At 41.9% G+C, this 25,309-nt stretch overlaps 1 protein-coding gene across 1 annotated transcript in view; it reads left to right on the top strand.

Moving 5' to 3' along the window:
* LOC130123240 (contactin-associated protein-like 5) overlaps window positions 1-25,309 on the top strand; it is a 149,073-nt gene that overhangs the window by 19,528 nt on the left and 104,236 nt on the right. Inside the window, exon 2 of the mRNA XM_056292381.1 lies at window positions 13,259-13,452. Within this exon, the coding sequence (XP_056148356.1) occupies window positions 13,396-13,452 (57 nt within the window). The 5' untranslated portion in view covers window positions 13,259-13,395. The remainder of the gene's footprint in view (window positions 1-13,258; window positions 13,453-25,309) is intronic.

The following is a 25,309-nucleotide window of genomic DNA, read 5'->3' as shown; positions in this document are numbered from 1 at the left end:
GATCAACACCTTTGCTGTGCTGTTAGTCGTGAGCTGCTAGCTGTTGCTGACTTGACCCGACCAATGAAGATTTGCACTTCTCAGTCGATGCAATCGTTGTTCAGGTAAAAATCCATAAAATAACGCAAACCATAAAATAATCCAAAGGTCTCACGGAGTCGTTAAAAATGGTCAAAATTAAAAAAGTTGGCAGAGCTTTAAACAAACAAACCACCGCTGGCAACCGGAACTCCATCAATGTTGTTGATGTTCAGCTTCAAACATGTTCAGCTGTTATATTATGTGCATTTTATAAAACAATTATAATTGTAACATGGTGTAGGCATTAAAAGAAAGGCTATGAATGAAAGGTAGAAAGTTAATTGTGCATTTAAGTTTGCCCTGTATACCAGATGGGAAGCTCCTGATTCCCTTATCAGTGCACAAACCATGCCCCACTTACACTGCAACAAATGGGTGTATGTCATTCACTCGAGTGCATGATGTGTGCATGCGTATGAATGTATGCTTGTGTGTACATCTGAATTTTTGTGTTATATTTGCAGGCGCAGTAACTAAATAGTATTGTTTTAGGTTGGGATTTGTATTTTGGGTCATTAATACGATTAATACAGTTGATGAAGAGCCAGCAGCTGTCCTGTATTCATTTCTGTCTCTGTTCCAGGGGTATTACTTTTTTTTTTGAGAGGTAAGCGACACTGTTTTTTTTCCCGTAAATTCTTTGTAGCTTAAACTTACTGTGTAGCACGCTAACATATTCCTATGTCATTTAATTTGTGTAGGGGCTGAAGAGCACATCTCATTATTGACTGGAGGATTTTGATTTTGATTTTAACTTTGTCAGAATAAACAGAGATTGCCTCCAAAGATATCCTGGTCTGGCACAATTCCTCAAACACAACGCACGCGAGACACCACCGGTTACACTTGGGGAAAAAGAAAAGAAAAAGGAATTGCTTGTTTTATTTTTTAACATTTCTGGTGCATGACTCTTAAACAATGCAATTCTCCTTGATTGCTATTAACTCATGTTGAACTCCTGAAATGCCTTTACTTTCGTTAATGGTACCATAACCTTTCTTCAGCAAGACTGACATCATGATGAGGCATGCTGATGTACTCTAGCTTCCAGTCTAGCTTCTAGCTCCGAATGGGATGTCCATTATATTACCTCCCTCAGTTTTTCTCCCTGTTAAAGTTTTTTTTGGGGGGGGGGAGTTGGTCGTTATCCAATGTGAGGGTCTAAGAACAGGGTGTTGTATTGCTGTGAAGCCCCCTGAGGCAAACTTGCAATTTGTAATACTGGGCTATACAGATAAAATTGACTTGACTTAACAACGGGCTCAAACCTATACAGTCCCATCTGCTCACTGTAAATATCATTGTATAAATGAACACCTCCATCTCTTGCACAGCTCCAGCTGCTGTAAACAGTCCTCATCATTCTTGTTTGGAGTTAATTTGCAAGCAAAATGAAAAGAGATACTGTTACTCACCCTCAAGTCCCTTTCACAGTTGTGTGGAAGAAAAACTTCAAACTATCATAGTTTTATTGATAATGTTTTATAATACCCCTGTTCCGGATTATTAACCTGTTGAATTTCTAATTTCTGCCCCCGGTGTGGGAAGATGGTAAATTCAAGTTTGCAGCGGCCTCACCCAGTACTGGTGTGGGAAGATGGTGTTGCGAATTCACGTTTGTGGCAGCCTTACCCAGTACAGTCCATGCAGTGTCTTTGCTCATGTCTGCGTTTAAGAGTTGTCTTCGTTTGATAGCTGGGAGAGCTTGGTCTGCTGCGTCTTGTGGGCCCAGGGACCACGGCTCTGCCTGGAGCTGCAACCGAGGAGGTAACACCGAGGGCGGTCTGACAGGACGCAAAAGCAGGGCAGGCTAAGCTAACTGCTAGCCCATGCAGACCAGCAGTTCCAACAGTCATCCTGGCTGGCATTCGTTTCAATGGACAGTGATTTTTTTTTACATTTTTTTTTTAGTTTGGATATGTGTTAGTTTAGATATATGTGTTAGTATGTGTGTTCTTGAAGTTCTCATAGTATTTGGATATGTGTTTTTGTCTTTGTTGCACTGCTGTGGGCTGGAGGGAAATTATTTTTCATTTCATGTATGGAAGTACATAAAATGAAATGACAAAGTGTTCCTGATTCCTGAATTATTGTAAGCACGCAAAAATACTTTGCAAAAGTCTACCTTATACCTAGTATGTTTTGCAAAGTGTAACAATATAAAACAAAGATAAGCAGAGAGTTGGAAAGAGATACTCAAAGAAAATGACAGAGATTGCAGGCATAGGCATTCATGTTACCATGCTGGAATAGTAGACTGTGTCAGTGAGTCTATCTTTTCTGCCTGTTTGTCCATTTCTTCCTGGCTTTATCTGTCTCCCTCTGTTGTCTGTCTGACTGCAGGTCTGTCTGAATTAATATGTCTTCCTGGGACTCAGTTGATCAATCAATCAATCAATCAATCTCTCTCTCTCTCGCTCTTTCTCTCTCTCACTCTCTCTCACTCTCTCCCTCTCACTCACTCGTTCAGTTGTCTGTGTTTATGAGGCAGAATAACAGTGCTTTATTGATGACCAAATAGTCAGTCCATTACTTTTCCATTTGTTTCTCATTGTGAGGCTGCCAGTCTGACTATTGTCAAGTCAGGCTCGAGTTCCCCCTCAACAGCAATACTTAATGACCATTAGGAGATGCTTAGCCAACACTGTCTGCTTTTATCCGCTAACTGGGCATTACAAACAAAGATGGACAGGCCTTTGCTTTTACAGTGGCTTGCAAAAGTATTCATACCCCTTGAACTTTTCCACATTTTGTCATGTTACAACCACAAACATAAATATATTTTATTGGAATTTTATGTGAAAGACCAACACAAAGAGGCACACAACTGTGAAGTACAAAGAAAATTACACATGATTTAAAAAAAATTTTACAAATAAAAAAATGAAAAGTGCAGTGTGCAAAAGTATTCAGCCCCCTTTTCTCTGAGTGCAACCTGTTGCCTTCAGAAGTTGCCTGATGATTGCTGAATGATCGAATGTTGACCTAATGACTAAATAGAGTCAACCTGTGTGTAATCTAATCTCAGTACAAATACAGCTGTTCTGTGACGGCCTCAGAGGTTTGTTAAGAGAATATTGGGGAGCAAACAGCATCATGAAGTCCAAGGAACACACCAGACAGGTCAGGGATAAAGTTGTGGATAAGTTTAAAGCAGGGTTAGGCTATAAAAAGATTTCCCAAGCTTTGAACATCTCACGGAGCACTGTTCAATCCATCATCCGGAAATGGAAAGAGTATGGCACAACTGCAAATCTACCAAGACACAGCCATCCACCTAAACTTACAGGCCGAACAAGGAGAGGACTGATCAGAGATGCAGCCAAGAGGCTCATGGTGACTCTGGAGGAACTGCAGAGATCCACAGCTCAGGTGGGGGAATCTGTCCACAGGACAACTATTGGCCATGCACTGCACAAATCTGGCCTTTATGGAAGAGTGGCAAGAGGAAAGCCATTGTTAAAAAAAAACCATAAGAAGTCCCGTTTACAGTTTGCCAGAAGCCATGTGGGGGACACAGCAAACATGTGGAAGAAGGTGCTTCTGTCAGATGAGACCAAAATTGAACTTTTTGGCCTAAATGCAAAACGCTATGTGTGGCAGAAAACTAACACTGCACATCACTCTGAACACACCATCCCCACTGTCAAACATGGTGGTGGCAGCATCATGCTCTGGGGGTGCTTCTCTTCAGCAGGGACAGGGAAGATGGTCAGAGTTGATGGGAAGATGGATGGAGCCAAATACAGGGCAATCTTGGAGGAAAACCTGTTGGAGTCTGCAAAAGACTTGAGACTGGGGCGGAGGTTCACCTTCCAGTAGGACAACGACCCTAAACATAAAGCCAGGGCTACAATGGAATGGTTTAAAACAAAACATATTCATGTGTTAGAATGGCCCAGTCAAAGTCCAGACCTAAATCCAATTGAAAATCTGTGGCAACATCGGAAAACTGCCGTTCACAAACGCTCTCCATCTAATCTGACTGAGCTTGAGCTATTTTGAAAAGAAGAATGGGCAAAAATGTCAGTCTCTAGATGTGCAAAGCTGGTAGAGACATACCCCAAAAGACTTGCAGCTGTAGTTGCAGCAAAAGGCGGTTCCACAAAGTATTGACTCAGGGGGGCTGAATACTTTTGCACACCGCACTTTTCAGTTTTTTGTTTGTAAAATTTTTTTAAAATCATGTATAATTTTCTTTGTACTTCACAATTGTGTGCCACTTTGTGTTGGTCTTTCACATAAAATTTCAATAAAATATATTTATGTTTGTGGTCGAAACGTGACAAAATGTGGAAAAGTTCAAGGGGTATGAATACTTTTGCAAGCCACTGTATGTAACTACTGCAGTGTATGGACAGTGATCTCAAAAATAAAATTCATTAATCAATTCACTATTACTTAATTGCATTTTGTCTACCAGCAAGTACTTCAGCAGTATTATGATTGTGTGTGTGTTTTTTTTGTGGTTTTTTTTGGTTTATTTTATTTTTTCAAAGCAATTTACTGTGTGTGATGTTGAGCAGTACAGTGGCTTCGTGGTTTAACGTTTTGCCTTTACTACAAGAAGGTTCTGGTTTGATCCTATCCCTGCAGTGTGGTGTTGGCGTGGTCTGTCCACATGAAAACTCCCCTTGAGTTTCCCACTACGGTCTGAAGACACGCATGTCAGTTGAATAGGAGAGTTGAAATCACCTTTTAAGTATTAACTGGGGTGAAAGTGATTGTGCATGGGGTGCCTGTGACTGACTAGCAAACTGGCAAAGGGTCTCTCCCTACCTTACCTGAACCTGAGATAGGCTCCAGACCCCAAAACCCATAATATGATTAAATAGACAATGACCTACGTATATGTCAATGTTTATGATGATATCAGTGTCGTAAATGTCTATGATGCCACCCACATTCGCTGTGTGTTTTGTTTTGTTTTCTGATAGGTGGTCATTCTCCTGATTCAACTCAAACTCACCTCTCTACTCTTTCTAGTAGGGAAATACATGTAATAACATGAAGCAGAAACATACCTGAAAGCAGTGTAGGTTGCATGTGTCTGATGCTGTATGGGTTCATTTACTGTTGGAGAGAGACGGGTAGCCGAAACACCCCCAACCCCCCCCCTCTCTCCAAATCTCTCTCTCTTCTATTTATGTATGTGTGTTTAAGCACTCCCTGTAGGGGAGCAGCCTTATTCTTTAGAACCTCTCCATCTGGTGCTTGGGCTCTGAAATGTGGCTCTAGTTTGACTCAGCACTTTCACTTTATACCCTCCACACACTCGCACACACCCACACCCACCCACACCCACCAGTGGCTTCAGAAAATATTCAGACCCCTTTACTTTTTGCAAACTGTATTGTGTTGTAGATTTAATTTTAAATGGATAAAATTGCCATTTTTGCCCATCAATTTACACTCAATAACGCATAATGACAATGAGAAAACATGTTTTTAGAAATTGCTTTAAATGTATTAACTATGGGTCCGCGGTGGTGTAGCGGTCTAAGTATTGGCTTTCTGTCAATGCAGTTGCCCACTGGGGACCGGGATTCGCGTCCCGGTCTCGTCAGATCCGTCTACGGCCGGACTCGATGAAGCAGCAATAATTGGCAACGCTGTCTTCGGGAGGGGGCGGAGTCGGCTTGTGTTCGTCACATGAATGCGTCTCTGTGTGTGTCGGAAAAAGCAGTGGCTCGGCCTGGATTCGCCTTGTCACGAAAAGTGGCGAGGCGTCTTCTTCGAGACTGCCGGCCGGAGAGATGCAGTTGGCGAACGCATGCAGTAGGGTGTTTGAACCAAGAATAGGGAGCGATTGGCCACTAAATGGGGAGAAAAAGGGGGAAAATCAGAAATAAATTGAAAACATTTTTTTTATTAACTATCAAAAACGGAAATATTCGGACACTTAAATCTGTACTTTGCAGAAACTTCTTTGGCAGCAATTACAACTTCGAGTGATCATGGGTAAGTCTCTACAAGCTTTGCACTCTGCGATTTGGGCAGTTTAGATTGGATGGGAAGTGTCTGTAAACTGCCATCTTCCGGTCCTTCCATAAATGTGCTATGGGCTTTGATTGGACACTCAAGGACAGTCAGAGACTTGTCCTGAAGTCACTCCAGTGTTGTTTTGGCTCTATGCTTCGGGTCATTGTCATTCTGAAAGGTGAACCATCACCCCAGTCTGAGGTACCGTGCACCCTAGAGCAGGTTTTCTTCAAGGACCTCACTGTATTTAGCTGCATTCACCCTTTTCACCAGTCTCCCTGTCCCTGCCGCTGAGAAGCACCCCCTTAGCATGACCCTGCCACCACCATGCTTCACCATAGGGAATGTTATTAGCCAGGTGATGAGCAGTACTTGGTGTTGGCCAGACATACAGTTTGGATTTCTGCCCAAAAGAGTTCAGTTTTTGTCTCATCAGACCAGAAACTCTTTTTCCTCATGCTCTGAGTCCTTTAAATGTTGTTTGGCAAACTCCAAGTGGACTGTCACATGCCTTTCACTCAAGTGGCTTCTGTCTAGCTGCTCTACCATAAAGGCCTGATTAAAGGAGTGCTGCTGAGATGTTCGTACTTCTGACAGGTTCCCCTATCTGTGCAGAGGACGTCCAAAGCTCTGTTAAGGCCATGACACACCAGGCCAATGGTTGGCTGTCGGTTAGCGTATGTAGCTCTAATTTTTGCGGTGTGTCCCGCCCCGTTGGCACTAGTCGGACCCCTCTCGGCAGCTTTTCAGCCAATTCAGCATTTTGAATCAGCGGTGGAGCCTGTCGGTGAGAGAGAGATCACTCTGATTGGCTGTTCAGCTTGGTGAATCAGTGCATGAGAAGAGAAAGGGAAGTTACGAAGCAAGCAAACGACGAAGTCAAGAGGCCACACACAGGAGGCTCTTCTCATTTTTCGTCATCTCACCTGAACATTTATTTCAAGAAGCTAATATTTTCACAGTTTTATTTGCCATCCCACATTTTTATTTCACGTATTCTCAATCAGAAGTAGCTATATTACAACACTGTCTGTAGTGAGCAAGAGTTGAGTGAAAATGGTAAGCAAATGCTGCTTTGTTTACGGTTTGTATATCCACAGTCCTGGGTCTTCCAATTTTGAATGACGAATACATTTTGAATGATGAATACAGACTACCGCCACCTGCTGGTATGGAGAGTTATTTCCTTTCACGCAGGCACAGAACGTAGAACGTACATGATAGTTGGTCGTTGGCTGTAGTCTTTGCGATGTGTTCAAGTGCTACTTTTTGTCCCAGACGCAGGCAACGTGAGGCTACGCAACAGTCAACCTTCGTCATCGCTAGTTCTCTGATGTCAGTTTGGTGTGTCTGGGCCCTTAGAGCAACCGATGGGTTCTTGGTCATCTCCCTGACCAAGGGCCTTCTTGCCCGGTTACTCAGTTTGGCTGGATGGCTATCCCAAGGAAGTGTCTCGGTGGCTCCAAACTTCTTCCATTTCACAATTATTGAGGCCAGTGTGCTCCTGGGAACACTCACATCTGTAGAAATGGTTCTGTACCCTTGCTCTAATCTATGTCTCACCATAATTTTATTGTGGAGGTCTACAGAGAGTTCCATGGACTTCATGGCCTGCTTTTAGGTCTGATAACCAGTGTGAATAGTGGAATCTTATAGACATACACAGGTATTCCTGCACCTTTCTAAACTATGTCCAAACAATTCAGTTTGGACAACAGTTTGGTGTGCCACAGCAAAGGGTCTGAATACTTATGTAAATGAGAGACTTTAGTTTTGGCTTTTTAATAGATTTGCAAAAATTTCTAAAAATGTGCTTTCACTTTGTCATCGTGGATTATTGAGAGAGTAGTGATTGGAGCAGATTTCAGTGGACATATTAGTGAAGGGAACAGGGGTGATCAGGAGGTGATGGGTAGGTATGGTGTCAAGAAGAGGACTTTGGAAGGACAGATGGTAGTGGATTTTGCAGAAAGGATGGAAATGGCTGTGGTGAATACATATTTCAAGAAGAGGGAGGAACACAGGGTGACGTGTAAGAGTGGAGGAAAGTGCACACAAGTGGATTATATCTTATGTAGGAGGTGCAATCTGAAAAGGATTGGAGACTGCAAGGTGGTGATGGGAGAATGTAGCTAGACAGCATTGGATGGTGGTCTGTAAGAGGACTTTGGAGATCAAGAAGAGGAAGAGAGTGAAGTCAGAGCTAGGGATCAAATGATGGAAGTTGAAGAAGGAAGAGTGATGTGTGGAGTTCAGGGAAGCATTAAGGAAGGCACTGGTTGGTAGTGAAGAGTTGCTGGATGGCTGGGCAACCACTGAAGAAATAGTGAGAGAGACTGCAAGGAAGGTACTTGGTGTGTCATCTGGTCAGAGGAAAGAAGAAAAGGAGACTTGGTTGTGAATGAGGAAGTACAGCAAATTATACAAAAGTAGAGGTTGGCAAAGAAGAAGTGGGAGAGAGAGAGATGAAGAAGGTAGACAGGAGTACAAGGATATGCAGTGTAAAGCTAAGAGAAAGGTGATGATGGCAAAGGAAAAAGTGTATGGTGAGTTTTATGCTAGATTGGACACTAAGGAAGGAGAAAAGGACTTGTACTGTTTGGCTAGACAGAGGGACCAAGATGGGAAGGATGTGCAGCAGGTTAGGGTGATGGAGGATAGAGAGGAAATGTGCTGACAAGTGAGGAGAGGTTGTTGAGAAGGTGGAAGGAGTACTTTGAGGGGCTGATGAATGAAGAAAATGAGAGCGAGAGAAGGATGGATGATGTAGGGGTAGTGAATCAGGAAGTGCAGTGGATTAGCAAGGAGGAAGTGAGGACAGCTATGAAGAAGATGAAGAGCGGAAAGGCAGTTGGTCCAGATAACATACCTGTGGAGGCATGGGGGCGTTTAGGAGAGATGGCAGTGAAGTCTTTAACTAATTGTTTAACACAATCTTGAAAAGTGAGAGGATACCTGAGGAGTGGAGAAGAAGCATACTGGTACCGATTTTCAAGAAGTTAACCATTGAAAATCACATTTCGGTGGCCTTATGCATACAAAATAGGGAGCAATTGTACAGAAAACGGCTTGTGTTCTATTATAACAGGTGTCTGAAATTCTCATTTGAATAGAAATGTAAAGCGCTTTGAGTGGCTATTGCGGCTAGAAAAGCACTATATAAAATGCAACTTGATTGATTGATTGATGTAAAGAGCTGTCACGTCACATGCAGGCATCCTCCCACAAGGACCCCCACAAGGACCTATGAGGACAGTCATACTCGACCCTGAGTGATGATAATGACAGAGATATAAAGTTGATTAGCCACAGCATGAAGATATGGGAAACAGTGCTGGGAGCTAGGTTAAGAGGAGAGGTGATGATTAGCAAGCAGCAGTATGGTTTCATGCAATGAAAGAGCACTACAGATGTGATGTTTTCTTTGAGAATGTTGATGGAGAAGTATGAAGAAGGTCAGAAGGAGTTACATTGTTCTTCGTGGATTTAGAGAAAGCATATGACATGGTGCCAAGACAGGAGGTGTGGTATTGTATGAGGAAGTCGGGAGTGGTAGAGAAGTATCTAAGAGTGGTGCAGGATATGTATGAGGGCAGTGTGACAGTGGTGAGATGTGCAGTAGGAATGACAGATAGGTGGAGGTGGGATTACAGCAATGATTTGTTCTGAGCCCTTTTTGTTTGCAATGGTGATGGACAGGTTGACGGACGAGATCAGGCAGGAGTCTCCATGGACTATGAAGTTCGCAGATAACATTATGATCTGTAGCGAGAGTAGGGAGTAGGTTGAGAAGAGCCTGGAGAGGTGGAGGTATGCACTGGAGAGAAGAGGAATGAAAGTCAGTCAGAGCAAAACGGAATACATATGCATGATAAGAGTGCGGAAGAGAGGTGCAGAAGAGAGTGCAGCTAGGGCAGAGTGTGTGGAGAAGAATGTCAGGAGGGATTTGCGACAGAAGGGTACCAGCAATAATGAAAGGGAAGGCTTACAAGATGGTAGTGAGACCAGCTATGTTATATGATTTGGAGACAGTGGCACTGACAAAAAGACAGGAGTTCAAGCTGGAGGTGGCAGAGTTGAAGATGCTAAATTTCAGTGGGGAGTGACATAGACGGGCAGGATTAGGAATGAGTATATTAGAGGGACAGCTCATGTTGGATGGTTTGGAGACAAAGCAAGAGAGGCAAGATTGAGATGGATTGGACATGTGCGGAGGAGAGATGCTGGTTATTTCTGACTAGCCTTTCTGACTAGACGAAGCTAGTCTGACTGGCTGGTGATGAGACTCAGATATTTATCCTCTTGGAGTCGTTGTCAGAGCTATAGATGTCCATGGCTCTTTGTGTCCCGATGTTTACCAACGCCCGTCGCTAACAGAGCCATAGATATGCGTGGCTCTCCTGTGCTCCGATGTCCCGCCACGCCCGTCGCCATCGGAGCTATTGATTTGCATTTGTTTAGCAGCGACGGTCGTTGGGGGTGTTAGTTTCGACTTCATTATTCAGTGGTCATGAGAGTCGTTGGAGCCGTTAGTGACCGACTGTTGTATATGTATATAGTCAATCCTTGTGTATATATCTGAAGATTGTTGTGTTGTGGTGTTGTTATTCTATGTTAAGTATACTGAGAGAGCCACGAAACCAGAGTCAAATTCCATGTGTGCAGATCTACATGGCCAATAAACATAATTCTGAAAAAGCAAAATGTGGAGGGTTCTGAATGCATTTGAGGCCACTGTGTGTGTGTATATATATATATGTATACACACACACACACACACACACATACACACACACATATATATATATAGTGTTTTTTTTTCCAAAACCATCAATGGTGTTGTGAGTGCTCAACTAATGAGGGGCAGAATGTCAACACAGATACAGGAAAAGAGATTTCAATACATTGCAGTACAGCTGATGAGTGCGAGACACACTATGTACGGTGCATCCAGAAAGTATTCACACCCCTTCACTTTCCCCACATTTTGTTATGTTACAGCCTTATTCCAAAATGGATTAAATTCATTTTTTTCTCATCAATCTACATCCAATACCCCATAACGACAAAGCGTAAAAGGTTTTGTAGAAATTTTTTACAAATTTATTAAAAATAAAAAACTGAAATATTGCATGTACATAAGTATTCACACCCTTTACTCAGTACTTGGTTGAGGCCCCCTTGGCAGCGATTACAGCCTCAAGTCTTCTTGGGTATGAAGCTACAAGCTTGGCACACCTATATTTGGGGTATTTCTCCCATTCTTCTCTGCAGATCCTCTCGAGCTCTGTAAGGTTAGATAGGGAGCTTCGCTGCACAGCTATTTTCAGGTCTTTCTAGAGATGTTCAATGGGGTTCAAGTCTGGGCTCTGGCTGGGCCACTCAAGGACATTCACAGACTTGACCCGAAGCCACTCCTTCATTGTCTTGGCTGTGTGCTTAGGGTTGTTGTCGTGTTGAAAGGTAAACCTTCGCCCCAGTCTGAGGTCCTGAGCGCTCTGGAGCAGGTTTTCATCAAGGATCTCTTTGTACTTTGCTCCATTCAGCTTTCTCTCGATCCTGACTAGTCTCCCGGTTCCTGCCGCTGAAGAACATCCCCACAGCATGATGCTGCCACCACCATGCTTCACTGTAGGGATGGTATTAGCAAGGTGATGAGAGGTGCCTGGTTTCCTCCAGACGCGACATTTGGCATTCAGGCCAAAGAGTTCAGTCTTGGTTTCATCAGACCAGAGAATCTTGTTTCTCAATGTCTGAGAGTCCTTTAGGAGCTTTCTGGCAAACTCCAAGCGGGCTGTCATGTGCCTTTTACTGAGCAGAGGCTTCCGTCTGGCCACTCTACCATAAAGGCCTGATTGGTGGAGTGCTGCAGAGATGGTTGTCCTTCTGGAAGGTTCTCCCATCTCCACAGAGGAACGCTGGAGCTCTGTCAGAGTGACCATCGGGTTCTTGGTCACCTCCCTGACCAAGGCCCTTCTCCCCCGATTGCTCAGTTTGGTTGGGCGGCCAGCTCTAGGAAGAGTCCTGGTGGATCCAAACTTCTTCCATTTACGAATGATGGAGACCACTGTGCTCTTCGGGACCTTCACAGCTGTAGAAATGTTTTTGTACCCTTCCCCAGATCTGTGCCTCGATACAATCCTGTCTCGGAGGTCCACAGACAATTCCTTTGACTTCATGGCTTGGTTTCTGCTCTGACATGCACTGTCAACAGTGGGACCTTATATAGACAGGTGTGTGCCTTTCCAAATCATGTCCAATCAATTGAATTTACTACAGGTGGACTCCAATCAAGATGTAGAAACATCTCAAGGATGATCAGTGGAGACAGGATGAACCTGAGCTCAATTTTGAGTGTCATAGCAAAGGGTGTGAATACTTATGTACATGCAATATTTCAGTTTTTTATTTTTAATAAATTTGCAAAAAATTCTACAAAACCTTTTTCACTTTGTCATTATGGGGTATTGGCTGTAGATTGATGAAAAAAAAGGAATTTAATCCATTTTGGAATAAGGCTGTAACATAACAAAATGTGGGGAAAGTGAAGGGGTGTGACTACTTTCCGGATGCACTGTGTATATATATATATATATATATATATATATATATATATATATATATATATATATATATATATATATATATATATATATATATATATTCTTTGGTGAGTTTCCTGTCTGTTTAATGTCGATTTGGCACCTTATGTGAGGTGAAGAGGAGGCCACTTTTGTATGAGTGTGCCCTTGTGCACACCCAGGCAGAATGTCAGATTAAACCACATAAATGTCTAGAAGAATCCAAACTTCAATGCCTGGGCTAGCTACAATATAAGGTTTTTTCATTATTTAGGCATCCATTTTCCCTTATTACTGATTGTTTGTTTGCCTGTTTTAATTTCTTACTCCCCGAGCCACAGGTTGTTTTGGTAAAGCTGCAGTTATTTTGATTTTTATTAATTTTTATCATTTTATCATCTCACTCCCTTTTTCCACTTTTCCCCCCCCCATCTCTTTTTCTGTCTGTGTCTCTGTCTTTGTCTTTCACTTCTCTCGCCATCGCTTTCTCTTTTTGTCTTTTTTTAATTTTCTTACTTTATAACTCCTCTGTTTTCTTCTGTCCAACCTTCTCTCTCATTATTTTTTTCTTCAATATCTGTTATCTCTCTCTTTCCATCGCTCTCCCTTTGTAGGTGCTGGTGGTTGGTCCCCTCTGGTCTCAGACAGGGAGCAATGGTTGGAGATTGACCTGGGAGAGCGGACCCAAGTCACTACTTTTGCTACACAGGGCCGCTACGGCAGTTCTGATTGGCTGACATCCTACCTGCTGATGTTTAGCGACACAGGACACAACTGGAAACAATACCGTCAGGAAGACAGTATAGGGGTGAGTCTGCTGTGATTATCAGCACCAGAATATATACTGTTACAAAAATAAACAGTACTAGAAAATGACCATTAGAACAGTATTGGTAAAATGGTGTAAGCGCAAATCTTTTTTTTTTTTTTTGCATTTTCCCCCTTTTTCTCCCCAATTGTACTTGGCCAATTACGCCACTCTTCCGAGCCGTTCCAATCTCTGCTCCACCCCCTCTGCTGATCCGGGTGGGCTGCAGACTACCACATGCCTCCTCCGATACATGTGGAGTCGCTAGCTGCTTCTTTTCACCTGACAGTGAGGAGTTTTTCCAGGGGGATGTAGCATGTGGGATGATCACGCTATTCCCCCTCCCCCCTGAACAGGCGCGCCGACAGACCCGAGGAGATGCTAGTGCAGCAACCAGGACATATACCCAGATCCGGCCAATTGTGCCTGACCAAGCTGGAGGTAACTTTTATGGACTTAGTTAGCTTCCATGCTTGGTAATCGCAACTTTTTTTTTCCTTGTGTGTTTTATTTCATTGGTAATCTGAAACAAACAAGGCACATCTTCATGTCTTATTCAACAGCATCCTTCTGCCTCAGGTTGAGCAAAAGCAAAGTAAAACAAAAATAACAAAATAAAAACAGGTATAAATGAGGGAAATAAAATTAACAAGGAACGAGAGAATAAAATAAAGTACACAAAAAAAGCAGGGCTATCTCAAATTAACTTAAATATCTCTAATAAAGAAAAGAGTTTAAGGGCTTTCTTGCCATGAACAAGTTTTAGTGACTTACTAAAGCATTTTAACTCATTCAGCCAATGATTTAAACTAGGTTTAGCTTTGAAGTGTCACCATTTATGTATAAGAAACTTTCTCAATAAAAACAGAATATTGAGAACAAATTCAGGGTTCCTGTTTTCAAAAGAACATCAAACTTGACTGTTTTCACTGTAAGGGGTGACAACTCTATCTCCTTGGACTGTAGCCAGCCCTGCATATCACTCCAGAAAGTCTGCACTGATTCACAATGGAAAAACAGATGTTCCAAATTTTTCATTTCCCTTTCACAAAACACACAATTATTCACATCTAAGTTAAACCTCATTCTTAGGAAATCATTTGTTGGGTAAATCTCATTTAACATTTTGAAATTAACTTATTTTACATTAGGAGGAAGTGGGAATTAGATGCATCTATTTCTTATTTTCTTAACCTCTTCATCTCCAAATTCCTTGAAAATGTATTTTCTCCAAACTGGGTTGGGATCACATTCTTTCAATAAAAAATATCTAATAACTCTGTTTGTACATTTATTGTCACAAAAGTCTATTCCTTCGATGCAAAGCTTCCCCAGCCCTGGAGAGATCTTTGTGTACAGAATGTCCTCTTTAACCATTGAGCTCAGAGAGACTGGTATGGCTTTTAACCTTCTATTATAATTCTTCAGAGTACATTGGAGTTGGAATTTATCACAGAACTGATCATGTTGTAATAGATTTCCATGTTCATCTATAAAATGAGCAACAGCCCAAATCCTTTTGGATCTCCATTCCTCTAAGTATACAGATTTTCTATTGAGCAGTATGTAGTATCTATTGTTCCACACTGGTGTGTTGTGTAGTGTAAAGTTATGTTTATAAAGTAATTTCAAAAGAGGCGGGTTTGCTGATGGAAAGCAGAAAGTTTGACCGGTAACGAGCTACAATCAAAATCCCAACATAGTAAAAAGTCTATTCCACCCATTTTCTGAAAGATTAGATTTGGGATAATAAACCAAAAGGAGTATCTATTCTTAATAAAAGATTTTAGCCATTTCAATTTCAAGACACCCTTCATGATATCAAAGTCAATCATATTCACACCCCCATCTTCATAGTTTTTAACCATGTCACTTTTCCTTATGTACTGACATTTATTTCTCCATATCAATTCGAAATTGACACTTTATTGATTTTATCGTTCTCGCTAATATTGGTAAGGAGAAGGCCGGGTAAACAAATCTGGACAAACTATCCATTTTGGATAATAAAACGGTCCCAAAGATATTGATATTTCTCTGCAGCCATCTGTTAGGATTGAATTACATTTGTCTATAGTATTTCAGATATTCATCTTGTCAGAGGTAGTTTTATCCTTCAAAATGACTGTCCCCAAATATTCAACCTCCTTCTTAACCTGTATGTTATATAATGGTTGCAGGGAATGTTCATGTAAGTTAACATTTCACATTTGTCTAAATTTTATTTTAGGCCTGAAGCATTTGAAAATTGTTTACTAGACTGTAAAACAAAGGGAATTTGCCTTTCTTTTTTTTTTAAATAAGGTTGTATCATCAGCCAACTGACTTATTATTTATCTTCCCATCACATTTAATCCTTCAATACCATTGTTCTTAATCATAATGGATAACATTTCTGCAACCATTATGAACATTAACGGTGAGCTGCCACATCCCTGACGAATTCCCCTCTTAATATCAAATCTCGAGCAGGTGCCGTGTCCTAGCGCTACAGAGCTATTGATACCATTGTACAGTATGTTGATCAAATTTATAAATTTCTCTCCAAGTCCAAAATAACGCAGAGTATCCAGTATGAAAGGATGTTTGATAGAATCAAATGCTTTATCGAAATCATAGAATAAAACAAACCCTTTTATTTGAATTGTATCACTATAATCAAGTAAATCTAATACAGGTCTTATATTATTACCTTCCTTTCAAAAATCCTGATTGTGTCTCACTAATTATGGTGGAAATAAATTTTTTTAGCCTAGCAGCAATAGCCCCAGAGAATATTCTACAATCGGTATTAAGCAATGTGATGGGTCTCAAATTATCTTATATTCTTTTATCTTTGCCAGATTTAGGGATCAGGGTGATTAAACCTTGTTTCATGCTTGACATCAGTTCTTTCTTCTTTATACATTCCTTTAAAGCTTTAAGTAACATTTCTTACTTACTTCCAAAAAACTGATAGAAGTTGGCTGTGAGCCAGTCCATCCTTGGAGATTTGTTTGAAACCATTTTCAAGATAACAGAATCCAGTTCCTCAATTTTAAGATCTGACTCACATAAATCCTTGAAAGAATCCTCAATACATAGGGTAACATTCTTAATTTTATCAAAGAAAGTATTAGCATCTACCCAAGAATAAGCTGAGCAATACAACTTAGAGTAAAATGTAAAAACGTATTTTTCTATACTCCTAGAATCTTAGACTGATTTTATTTGTCATTGCCTTATATGCATGTCTAATACGTACAAGGGAACAAAATTGTGTTTCACAAGGACCTCAGTGCCACATAAAAACAAATAACACACAATACATATTAAGAACAAAAAAGTGCATTAAAAACAGAATTACTTCACAGACCTAAACATCACAAGCACACCTGACACGAACAGCAAGATGGTCAAAAAGTCATTTTATGGAAGGTCTAAGTGTTCAGGCTGTTGAGGAACCTCACAGCCTGGGGAATGAAACTGTTGCATAGTCTGGTGGAGGCAGCACAGATGCTATGGTACCTCCTGCCAGAGGGTAGGATAGTGAAATGAGTGTGGGAAGGGTGGATGGGGTCCTTCACGATGCTAAGAGCGTTTCGGGTGCACAGTGCATCAAAGATGGCCTGGATGAATGGGAGAGCAGTTCCTATGATCTTTCCAGCTGTCTTTACTATCCGCTGTAGGGATTTGCGGTCAGACGCCTTGCAGTTCCCATGCCAGACAGTGATACAGCTGGTCAGAATGCTCTCTATGGTGCCACTATAGAATGTAATGAGGATGGGTGGGGGGAGACTCGCCTTCTTCAGACGCCGCAGGAAGTGAAGACACTGCTGGACCTTCTTGGAGAGTGCAGTGACATGTGAGGACCAGGAGAGGTCCTCTGTGATGTGAACTCCCAGGAACTTAACACTGCTGACTCTCTCCACGTCCATACCATTGATGTCAGAGGGGTATGGTGAGCGCTGGTCTTTCTAAAGTCAGTAATGACCTCCTTAGTTTTTCTTATATTTAGGGAGAGGTTGTTATTTTTGTACCTTGCCACCAGTTGATTCACCTCCGCTCTGTATGATGATTCGTTGTTGTTGTTGATGAGACCTACCACTGGTATCATCAGCAAACTTTATAATGAGGTTGGAGGTGATTGGTGGTTGGATACTGTGCAGTCATGAGTCAACAGGGTGTACAAGAGCGGACTGACCACACAGTCCTGTGGAGCGCCGGTGCTCATTGTGATGGTCCTGGAGGTGATCTTGCCAATTTGCACTGACTGTGGCCTCCCCGTGAGGAAGTCCAGCACCCAGTTGCAGAGGGAGGTGTTAAGGCCCAGCTGGCTCAGCTTTTCGATCAGGTGTTGTGGTATGATTGTGTTAAAAGCTGAGCTGAAGTCAATGAACAACATCCTCATGTAGCTGTTCTTTCTCTCCAGGTGGGACAGGGCTGGATGAAGAGCAGAGGTTATGGCATCTTCTGTGGAGCGGTTAGCATGGTATGCAAACTGGAGAGGGTCCAGAGTGGAGGGGAGGCTGGACTTGATGTGCTTCATGACCAAACTCTCAAAGCACTTCATGATGATGGGAGTCAGTGCAATGGGGCGGTAGTCATTGTGGCAGGACACAGATTTCTTTGGCACTGGTATGATGGTGGTAGACTTGAAACATGTGGGGATGACTGCCTGGGACAGCGAGATGCTGAAGACGTCAGCAAGGACATCTGCCAGCTGCTCAGCACAGTCTCTGATGGCTTGGCCTGGGATTCTGTCTGGACCACAGCTTTGTGTGGGTTGACTCTGGAGAGGGTCTTTCTTACGTCATCTGCAGTCACCTGCAGAACCCGGTCATCCATCAGGGATGTAGTCGTCACCACCAGCACATTGTTCAGTCTCTCATATCGTGCGTTGAAGTCATTCAGTGCATCTGGGAGGGTGGGGGCACCACCACAGGTCTGAGGAGGAGGCTTGTAGCCAGTAAGGGCCTGGCTACATCTTTTTGCCTCCCTGATGCCATATGACAGGTTGGCCCTTGCTGTCTTGAGGGCTGCCTTTTACCAGATCTGAATACAGCATTCCGGGTCCTCAACAGTGCCTGCACTTCTGCTGTCAGCCAGGGCTTCTAGTTGGGCCACGAAGAGATGGTTTTGGTGACTGTGACATCGTCTATACATTTATTGATGTAGGCTGTCACTGTCACTGTGTAATTCTCCAGATCAATGTGCTCACCAGAGGAGGCTGCCGCTTTGAAAATGCCCCAGTCGGTGCTCTCAAAGCAGATCTGGAGAGCTGAAATAGACCCCTCTGGCCAGATCCTGATCTGTCACTGAACCAGTTTGGCAAGTTTCAGAAGTGACCTGTATGCTGGAATTAGCATAACAGAGATGTGGTCTGAGTTTCCAAGGTGGGGGCGGGGGAATGGTCTGTATGCATTCTTCTCATTAGTGTAAATGAGGACCAGTTTGTTGTTTTCCCTGGTGGCAAATTTTGCATGTTGATAAAATTTAGAAAATACAGTCTTTAGGTTTGCATGATTGAAATCCTCAGAAATAATGAAAAATCCATCGGGGTACGCAGTTTGTTGTTTGCTGATGCCGTTGTGTATCTTTGCACTATACCCCATTTATCATTAGACTCATAATGAAATTCCTCTGCTGTCTACCTTTTCTAATTTACTGAAATAGGAGGAGTTTCCCCTGCCTCAATCCATTTCACTCATAATCTTAAAAAGGCACCCTGAGCCCTTTCGATAAAGATCATCTAACTTGACTTGCAACTCCATTAATCTATTTTTTTCCTTGACTGTTTAGTTCAGATTTATTACAGCACTGACTTATTTCCCGGAGCAAATTACTTTCATATTCTCTTTTTTCCCTGTTTAACTCTTTGCAAAAATTTACAGTATATTCTCTAATTTTAAATTTAGTAAATTCCCATTTACCAATATTACCTTCAATTGATTCATTATCTTCCATGTCTTTTATTATTTCCCTAATTTTATTTCAATATTCTTCATTTTGTAGTAATCTGGCATTACATTGTCAATACCCTTTGTTTCTGGTTTCCCTCATTATGGGTTCTAAAACTAGGTCTATTAAACAATGGTCAGACAGGTGCTTTGGAGATTTTAGTTTGCGAAGCATGTCTCGGGATGTTATCACTCACTAACTAATAGTCAGTTCTAGATTTACTCCCACCATTAGGCTTAAATGGCTTGGTCAAAGAAGGGCTTAGTCTGAAAATATCAGAGGCAACAAGAACAGCTCAGAACGGAGAGAACTGGAGGAGACTTGTTTGGCAAGCATGTCATCCTGATAGTGCTGGCAACCCTCGCTAACGAGGAAGCCTTGAAGAAGAAGAAGTTAGGCTTAAACCATGAGTAACTTTTTACCCCCGGATTTGAACTTCTTCATATATTAATTAAGTTGTTATCTGTCATAAACCCTTCAACGGTGTTGCTACATTATGGTTTAGCTAGTCTAGGAAGCCATCTTTCTTCCCATTCGTCTGGTGTCATGTTCCAGTCTCCTCCTACTAAAATAAAATCAGTACGGTACAGCATTTTAAGATCTGAAATCACATTAGTTATATTTTCCATTAATGTTTTGTTTTGGCCATCATTGTTATAACCATATACATTAATTATTATCAGAAGTATACTTTCAATTTTCAAAACCACCAACAGCCAGTGACCATCTCCTTCAGCTCTGTTAGTCATTTCTCCAGGGCATTTGTTAAAGCAGATCGCCACACCTCCTGACTGGTTAGAGCCGTGACTGAATAAAATCCTGTCTCCCCATTGATTAGTCCAAAAAGTTGCATCCACGTCAGAAGAATGAGTCTTGCAAAAGCAAACAATAAGATTTTTGCCCTTTACAAAATAAAAACAGTGCTTTTCTCTTTACAATGTTTTTCAAGCCCCTAACATTTAATGAGCCAAGTGAAATTTTAACATTTACCATTAAAACTAGAACAAAAGTGAACAAATATGAACTTCAAGTGTAGCAATCGATCAGACCACACAGTAAATAGGTGAACCGTAACTTTTATAGGACTCAGTCGTCCCATTAGTAATTTTTCCACTCTGCCTCAATCATAAGCATATAATTTTACCTGCCAACTCCAATTTGTCATCCTTCAATGTATCCATGAGGGCCACAGAAAAAAAAGCCAGTTTTCCTGCCCTCCTGGCTTGTTCAATTTGGGGCCACGGCTTTCTCCTCTCTTCCCAATCCTCCCATGGTAGCACTTCAGCAAAACGAATGCCTTTCTCCTTGCAGATTGGAGAGTCTTTGCTCTGACGCCAGATCTCTTCCTTCACCCATCTTTGTGCAAACAAAATGATGACATGTCTGTTCTTGTTGTCCACCTTTCTCTTGACTCTATGCACAATATCAACCGCTTCTCGCATCTTTGGCTGCATATCTGGGACAATCTTACCAAGAATTTGGATGACTTGCTCTCTGATACTATCTTCGTCTTTTTTCTCTTCCAAGCCCTTGATCCAGAGACACCACTTCATTCTGTATCTTTTTTGTTCTGCTCTCTCCTTAAGTTCGCTGTTCTCTTTGCATAGTTGTTTGTTTTGTTTCTCCAGGTCATTGACTTTCTTTCTGCATTCTTTCATCTCTTCAGTGTTAAACTGAACTGTCTTTGCTAAGCTAGTAACCATGGCGCTACTTTGTTTTATTTGCACTCATAAGTCGGCTAGCTGCTCATCCACTCTGTTTTCAAGGCTTAATATCACCTCTAATATGGTTTTGTTTGAGACTTTTGGATTCTCACCCTCATCTGTTGGCTTGGGTTTCTTCTCCACCGGCTTCTTACTTGGCGTTGTCAGTGCAGAGTCGCCTCCATGCGCCCTCTTGTTTAACAGAGTTATATCCATTGCGTAGTCATGCTTCGCTTTTCGACCACCTTTTCTTTCCACATTAAGCGGCTTTTCCTGTTTGAGGTCCATTTTCAATTTGGCAGATTTAATCAGCTTTTGTGTGTTCATCTTGACACCTTTGAATGGAGAATCACCAACTTTAGACTAGATTTTAGGACCAGATTTGACGAGCTCCAAAAAAAAACATGACTGCTCAACCTGCCATCTTGCAGCCAAGTGGTCAACATAGGGATTTGAACTGGTGATTCCCGTGTTGGTAGGCAACGAAATAGACCACTATGCTACCCTGACGCCCGTGTAAGTGTAAATCTGCTGTAGTAAATTTACGTGCCATGTAGGAAGCGGAGGAACTGAAGCACACAGGGAGACCATGCTATCTGCAGCTAGGATTCACCTGGGCTAGGATTCAACCTAGGATGCTTGCTGTGAGGCAACAGTGTTAACCACTAAACCACCAGGCTTCTCTACTCTTTGAATGGCATGGGACCGACAATAAAAATGCACTGGCTTGTGCATCCTCAGTGGCTGGGTTACTGTTTGAGCAGTAATAATATGTATTAATAATATTGAGTGAGATAGTATCAGTGTAAGGCTACTGTACTTAAAGCGTAGGCTACTGGAGTAGCACATATGAATGAGTATCAACACAGAGTGCCAAAGAAAGGTCTGTTGGAAACAGAGTCAGCGGGAATTTAGTGAGACGCTTGTTCTACTGTAATAAATGGCACAGTTAAAATGATAATACATCAAGTCAAGTCAAGTCAATTTTATTTGTATAGCGCAGTATCACAGATCACAAATTTGCCTCAAGGGGCTTTACAGCAACACATCATCCTGTCCTTAGACAGGATGACCCTTGCATCAGATAAGGAACAACTCCCTAGGAAAAAAAAACAAAACCCTTTAACAGGGAGAAAAAATAGGAAGAAACCTCAGGGAGAGCAACAGAGGAGGGATCTCTCTCCCAAGACGGACAACATGCAATGGACGAATGGATGTTGTGTTTACACAATTTACAGAATACAGCACTGAAAGAGGATAACAGAATTATAATGGAATTATAAAATTTATGAAGAATATGATGAGCAGGAGAACAATGTAATAATGTTTATAAGCTGAATCCCATTTCAGCTTATAATTCATGATATGTGAAGCAAAAGCACATTTTTTTAAAGATTCATTCTTGACATTTTTCTGTTCTTCCTCTACTAAAAAAAAACGCTTTGTAAACTGTTTTAGAGTTACTTTTTGAATAAATCAATCAAGTTATTATTTCTATTTGTAATATTATTATGAGTAGTAGTAGTAGTAGTAGTAGTAGCAGAAGTAGTAATAGAGTCAGCAGTATGTAGATTACACTGGTCAGATGACCAGTAGCAGGAATAACGCATTGCTTAGCATCTCCTGTTATTACCATCTCTCCCTGTTACAGGAGCGATATGTTCCCTCAGCCCTATGTTCCCTCAGCCTATCCCTCACCCCAGCCCAACTATATCGATTCATGAGGGAACATAGGGCTGATGAACAATGTCAAGCTAATGTTCGTTGACACTATTGACATGATGAACTATAACCAAGGACTTTATAAGTCTTAAATCGACTTTGTTATAATTCTGTGTCCTGCGTTGCCCTGAAATGCAAATCACAACAAATAGGGAATCACAATAGCCAATCACGAAACACAACAGAAAATAGGAAAACACAACAGCAAATAACACAATGCAATGACAAATTGCAAATCAAATTAACAAAAGAGAAAACACAATGACAAATCAAAAAACACAACAACAAATTTGAAATCACAATGGCAACAGAAACCACAATGACAAAACGGAAAACACAACCGCTAATCAGAAAACAAAACATTAACTCCTACCAAAAAAGGTGGGTGCCTGTCGACAAGCATCATCACCTATTGGACGTATTTCGCACTCAAAATACGAAGTGATTCCAGTGTTGCATCAAAACCTGTGACCCATCAGATTGTGACCCTGCTTTTAACACATGATATTTGCAGTTAAATTTAGGCATACAATTAGCGTTAAGATTAGGCATTCTGTTGGCAATGGTTAATTTTTGATGTGGATTTGATGTGTTAGGATTTGGATTACCATCTGAGGGATGGCTGAAATAGTGCAGGGCAGGGTCAAATAATCTGATGGGTCACAGATTTTGGTGTAACACCCAAACTGTGTTTACCTGTTGCTCTCACATGTAAATATGAGCACTACAGATGATTCAACGTTGGTGATTATCAGAGATTATTTTGATGCAGGGCATACATATGAGGTGATACTTGATATGGTGTCAACTTTTCACATCACCATGTTTCACACACTCTGAAGACACATTTAAAAGAAGCAGGGTTGTATAGAAGAAAGAACTATTCCCAACTAGCTAAAGTGAGACGTGTCATTCTTTTTGCCACAATGAGGGCAATACATTTTAATATTTTTAATTCCCCTGTGGTTCCTTTGGTGTTCTCCTTCCTGTGGCCAGTGCGTCTGGTCAGCGACGATTGTTGCTGATAGGCACCCATCTTTAAAAAAAAAAAAACAACAACAATGAAAACCTTTGGTCTGGAAAAAAAAAATCAATTTCCATGACTTTTCCAAAACTTTTTGGATTCGATTGTTTTGGCCTGGAAATAACAATTTTCAAATACCATGACCATTCCAGGTTTTTCCATGACTGTAGGAACCCTGACTTTGTTGTCAGATAGTGTCGCGTAGCAGTTGGAGAGCCTGAGGCAAGGGGGAGAGGCAGCTCCATCTGAGTCTCTTATGACCGAGGAACACCACTTCAGCCCAGGACGACTGGTGGTTAGGTGTCGAGCAGGAAGCAAGCCGTGGGCTAGCTGTGGCATTAGCATTGTACTCACTGACAGGCAGCTCATCCAGACTAATAAACCTGTTCCCCAGCCGGACCTCTAGTGAGACATTAGTGGAACTGTGGTTGTTGTGCCTGACTCTTCTTTTACCCTGGACAACGTCTGTCCAGATCTCAGGGTTTGACACTGCATGGGTAGAACAGGTCTTTGGTCTTGCTCTCTGGTCTAGCCAATCGCACATATCCAGACCCGATGTAGTGTCGGTCTCAAGCGGGTTCGGGCTGGACCAGGGAATAATGTAGCGACCGGGGGAGGCGGTCACTCCAACTGTCAGCGGCTCCACGCGGGGGGAGCGCAGGGGCTCATTGGGCTTTTAATGTTTGCTAAAATTGTGTTTATATGATGTTTTCATGTTGTGGTTATTGTTGTGTTGTTTGTTGGGGGTTCGACTCGGACTAAGTAGAAGACCGTTTACTGACTGACTGACTGTAGGACCGTGACTCAGACTGGTGTCGCCAGTTGTGACATTGGAGGAGACATCGTTGTGTGTAGTCAGTTCTGGTCTGTTCTGGACAGTGTGAAAGTAAAAGAGCACGTCCGGGGTCGTGCAGTGTATGGGACATGGGAGCTGCCATTAAAACGAGATCTCTCTCTCTTGACTCATTCTCCCATGCCGGCTCGCCACAATAGTGTCCGCATAGTCATCGGCACGGGGCTCGTTATGTCTAAAAGCCGCTTCACAGCACGTTTCATGTCCCTGGTTCTGATTGTCAGCCAATTCCGGGACATCAGCTTTGGGAGTTGCAAACAGAGTGTCAATAAATGTTTCATCCTTTTGTATTTGGTAGAGAATAGAGATTCTTTTTTCAAGCTCTGTGATTTTGTGGGGGAGTGTGGTACAGCTGGTGCGTTCAGCGGAGGCAGAAGAGAAGACTGAAAATGGGACACGGCTGTATTTCCAGAAGTCAAGCAAAAAGCTCAGTGAGAAGGATAAATAAATAAAAATGAAACTGCCGATTACAGCCACGGCAGAGGGCTGAGTCCATACAGTTTCAGTGAAAGCACTATGGAGTCGGAGACTCCAGTGCAATTAAGTCCGTGCAACAATCGATGATCCGATAAAATCCAGAAAATAGTACAGACAAACCATAAAATCAATTAAAAG

The sequence above is a fragment of the Lampris incognitus genome, chromosome 13, assembly GCF_029633865.1.
Source record: "Lampris incognitus isolate fLamInc1 chromosome 13, fLamInc1.hap2, whole genome shotgun sequence".
Classification (NCBI taxonomy): Eukaryota; Metazoa; Chordata; class Actinopteri; order Lampriformes; family Lampridae; genus Lampris; species Lampris incognitus.
Note: the sequence above shows the minus strand (reverse complement) of the source record. Positions and strands in the feature narration are given on the sequence as shown.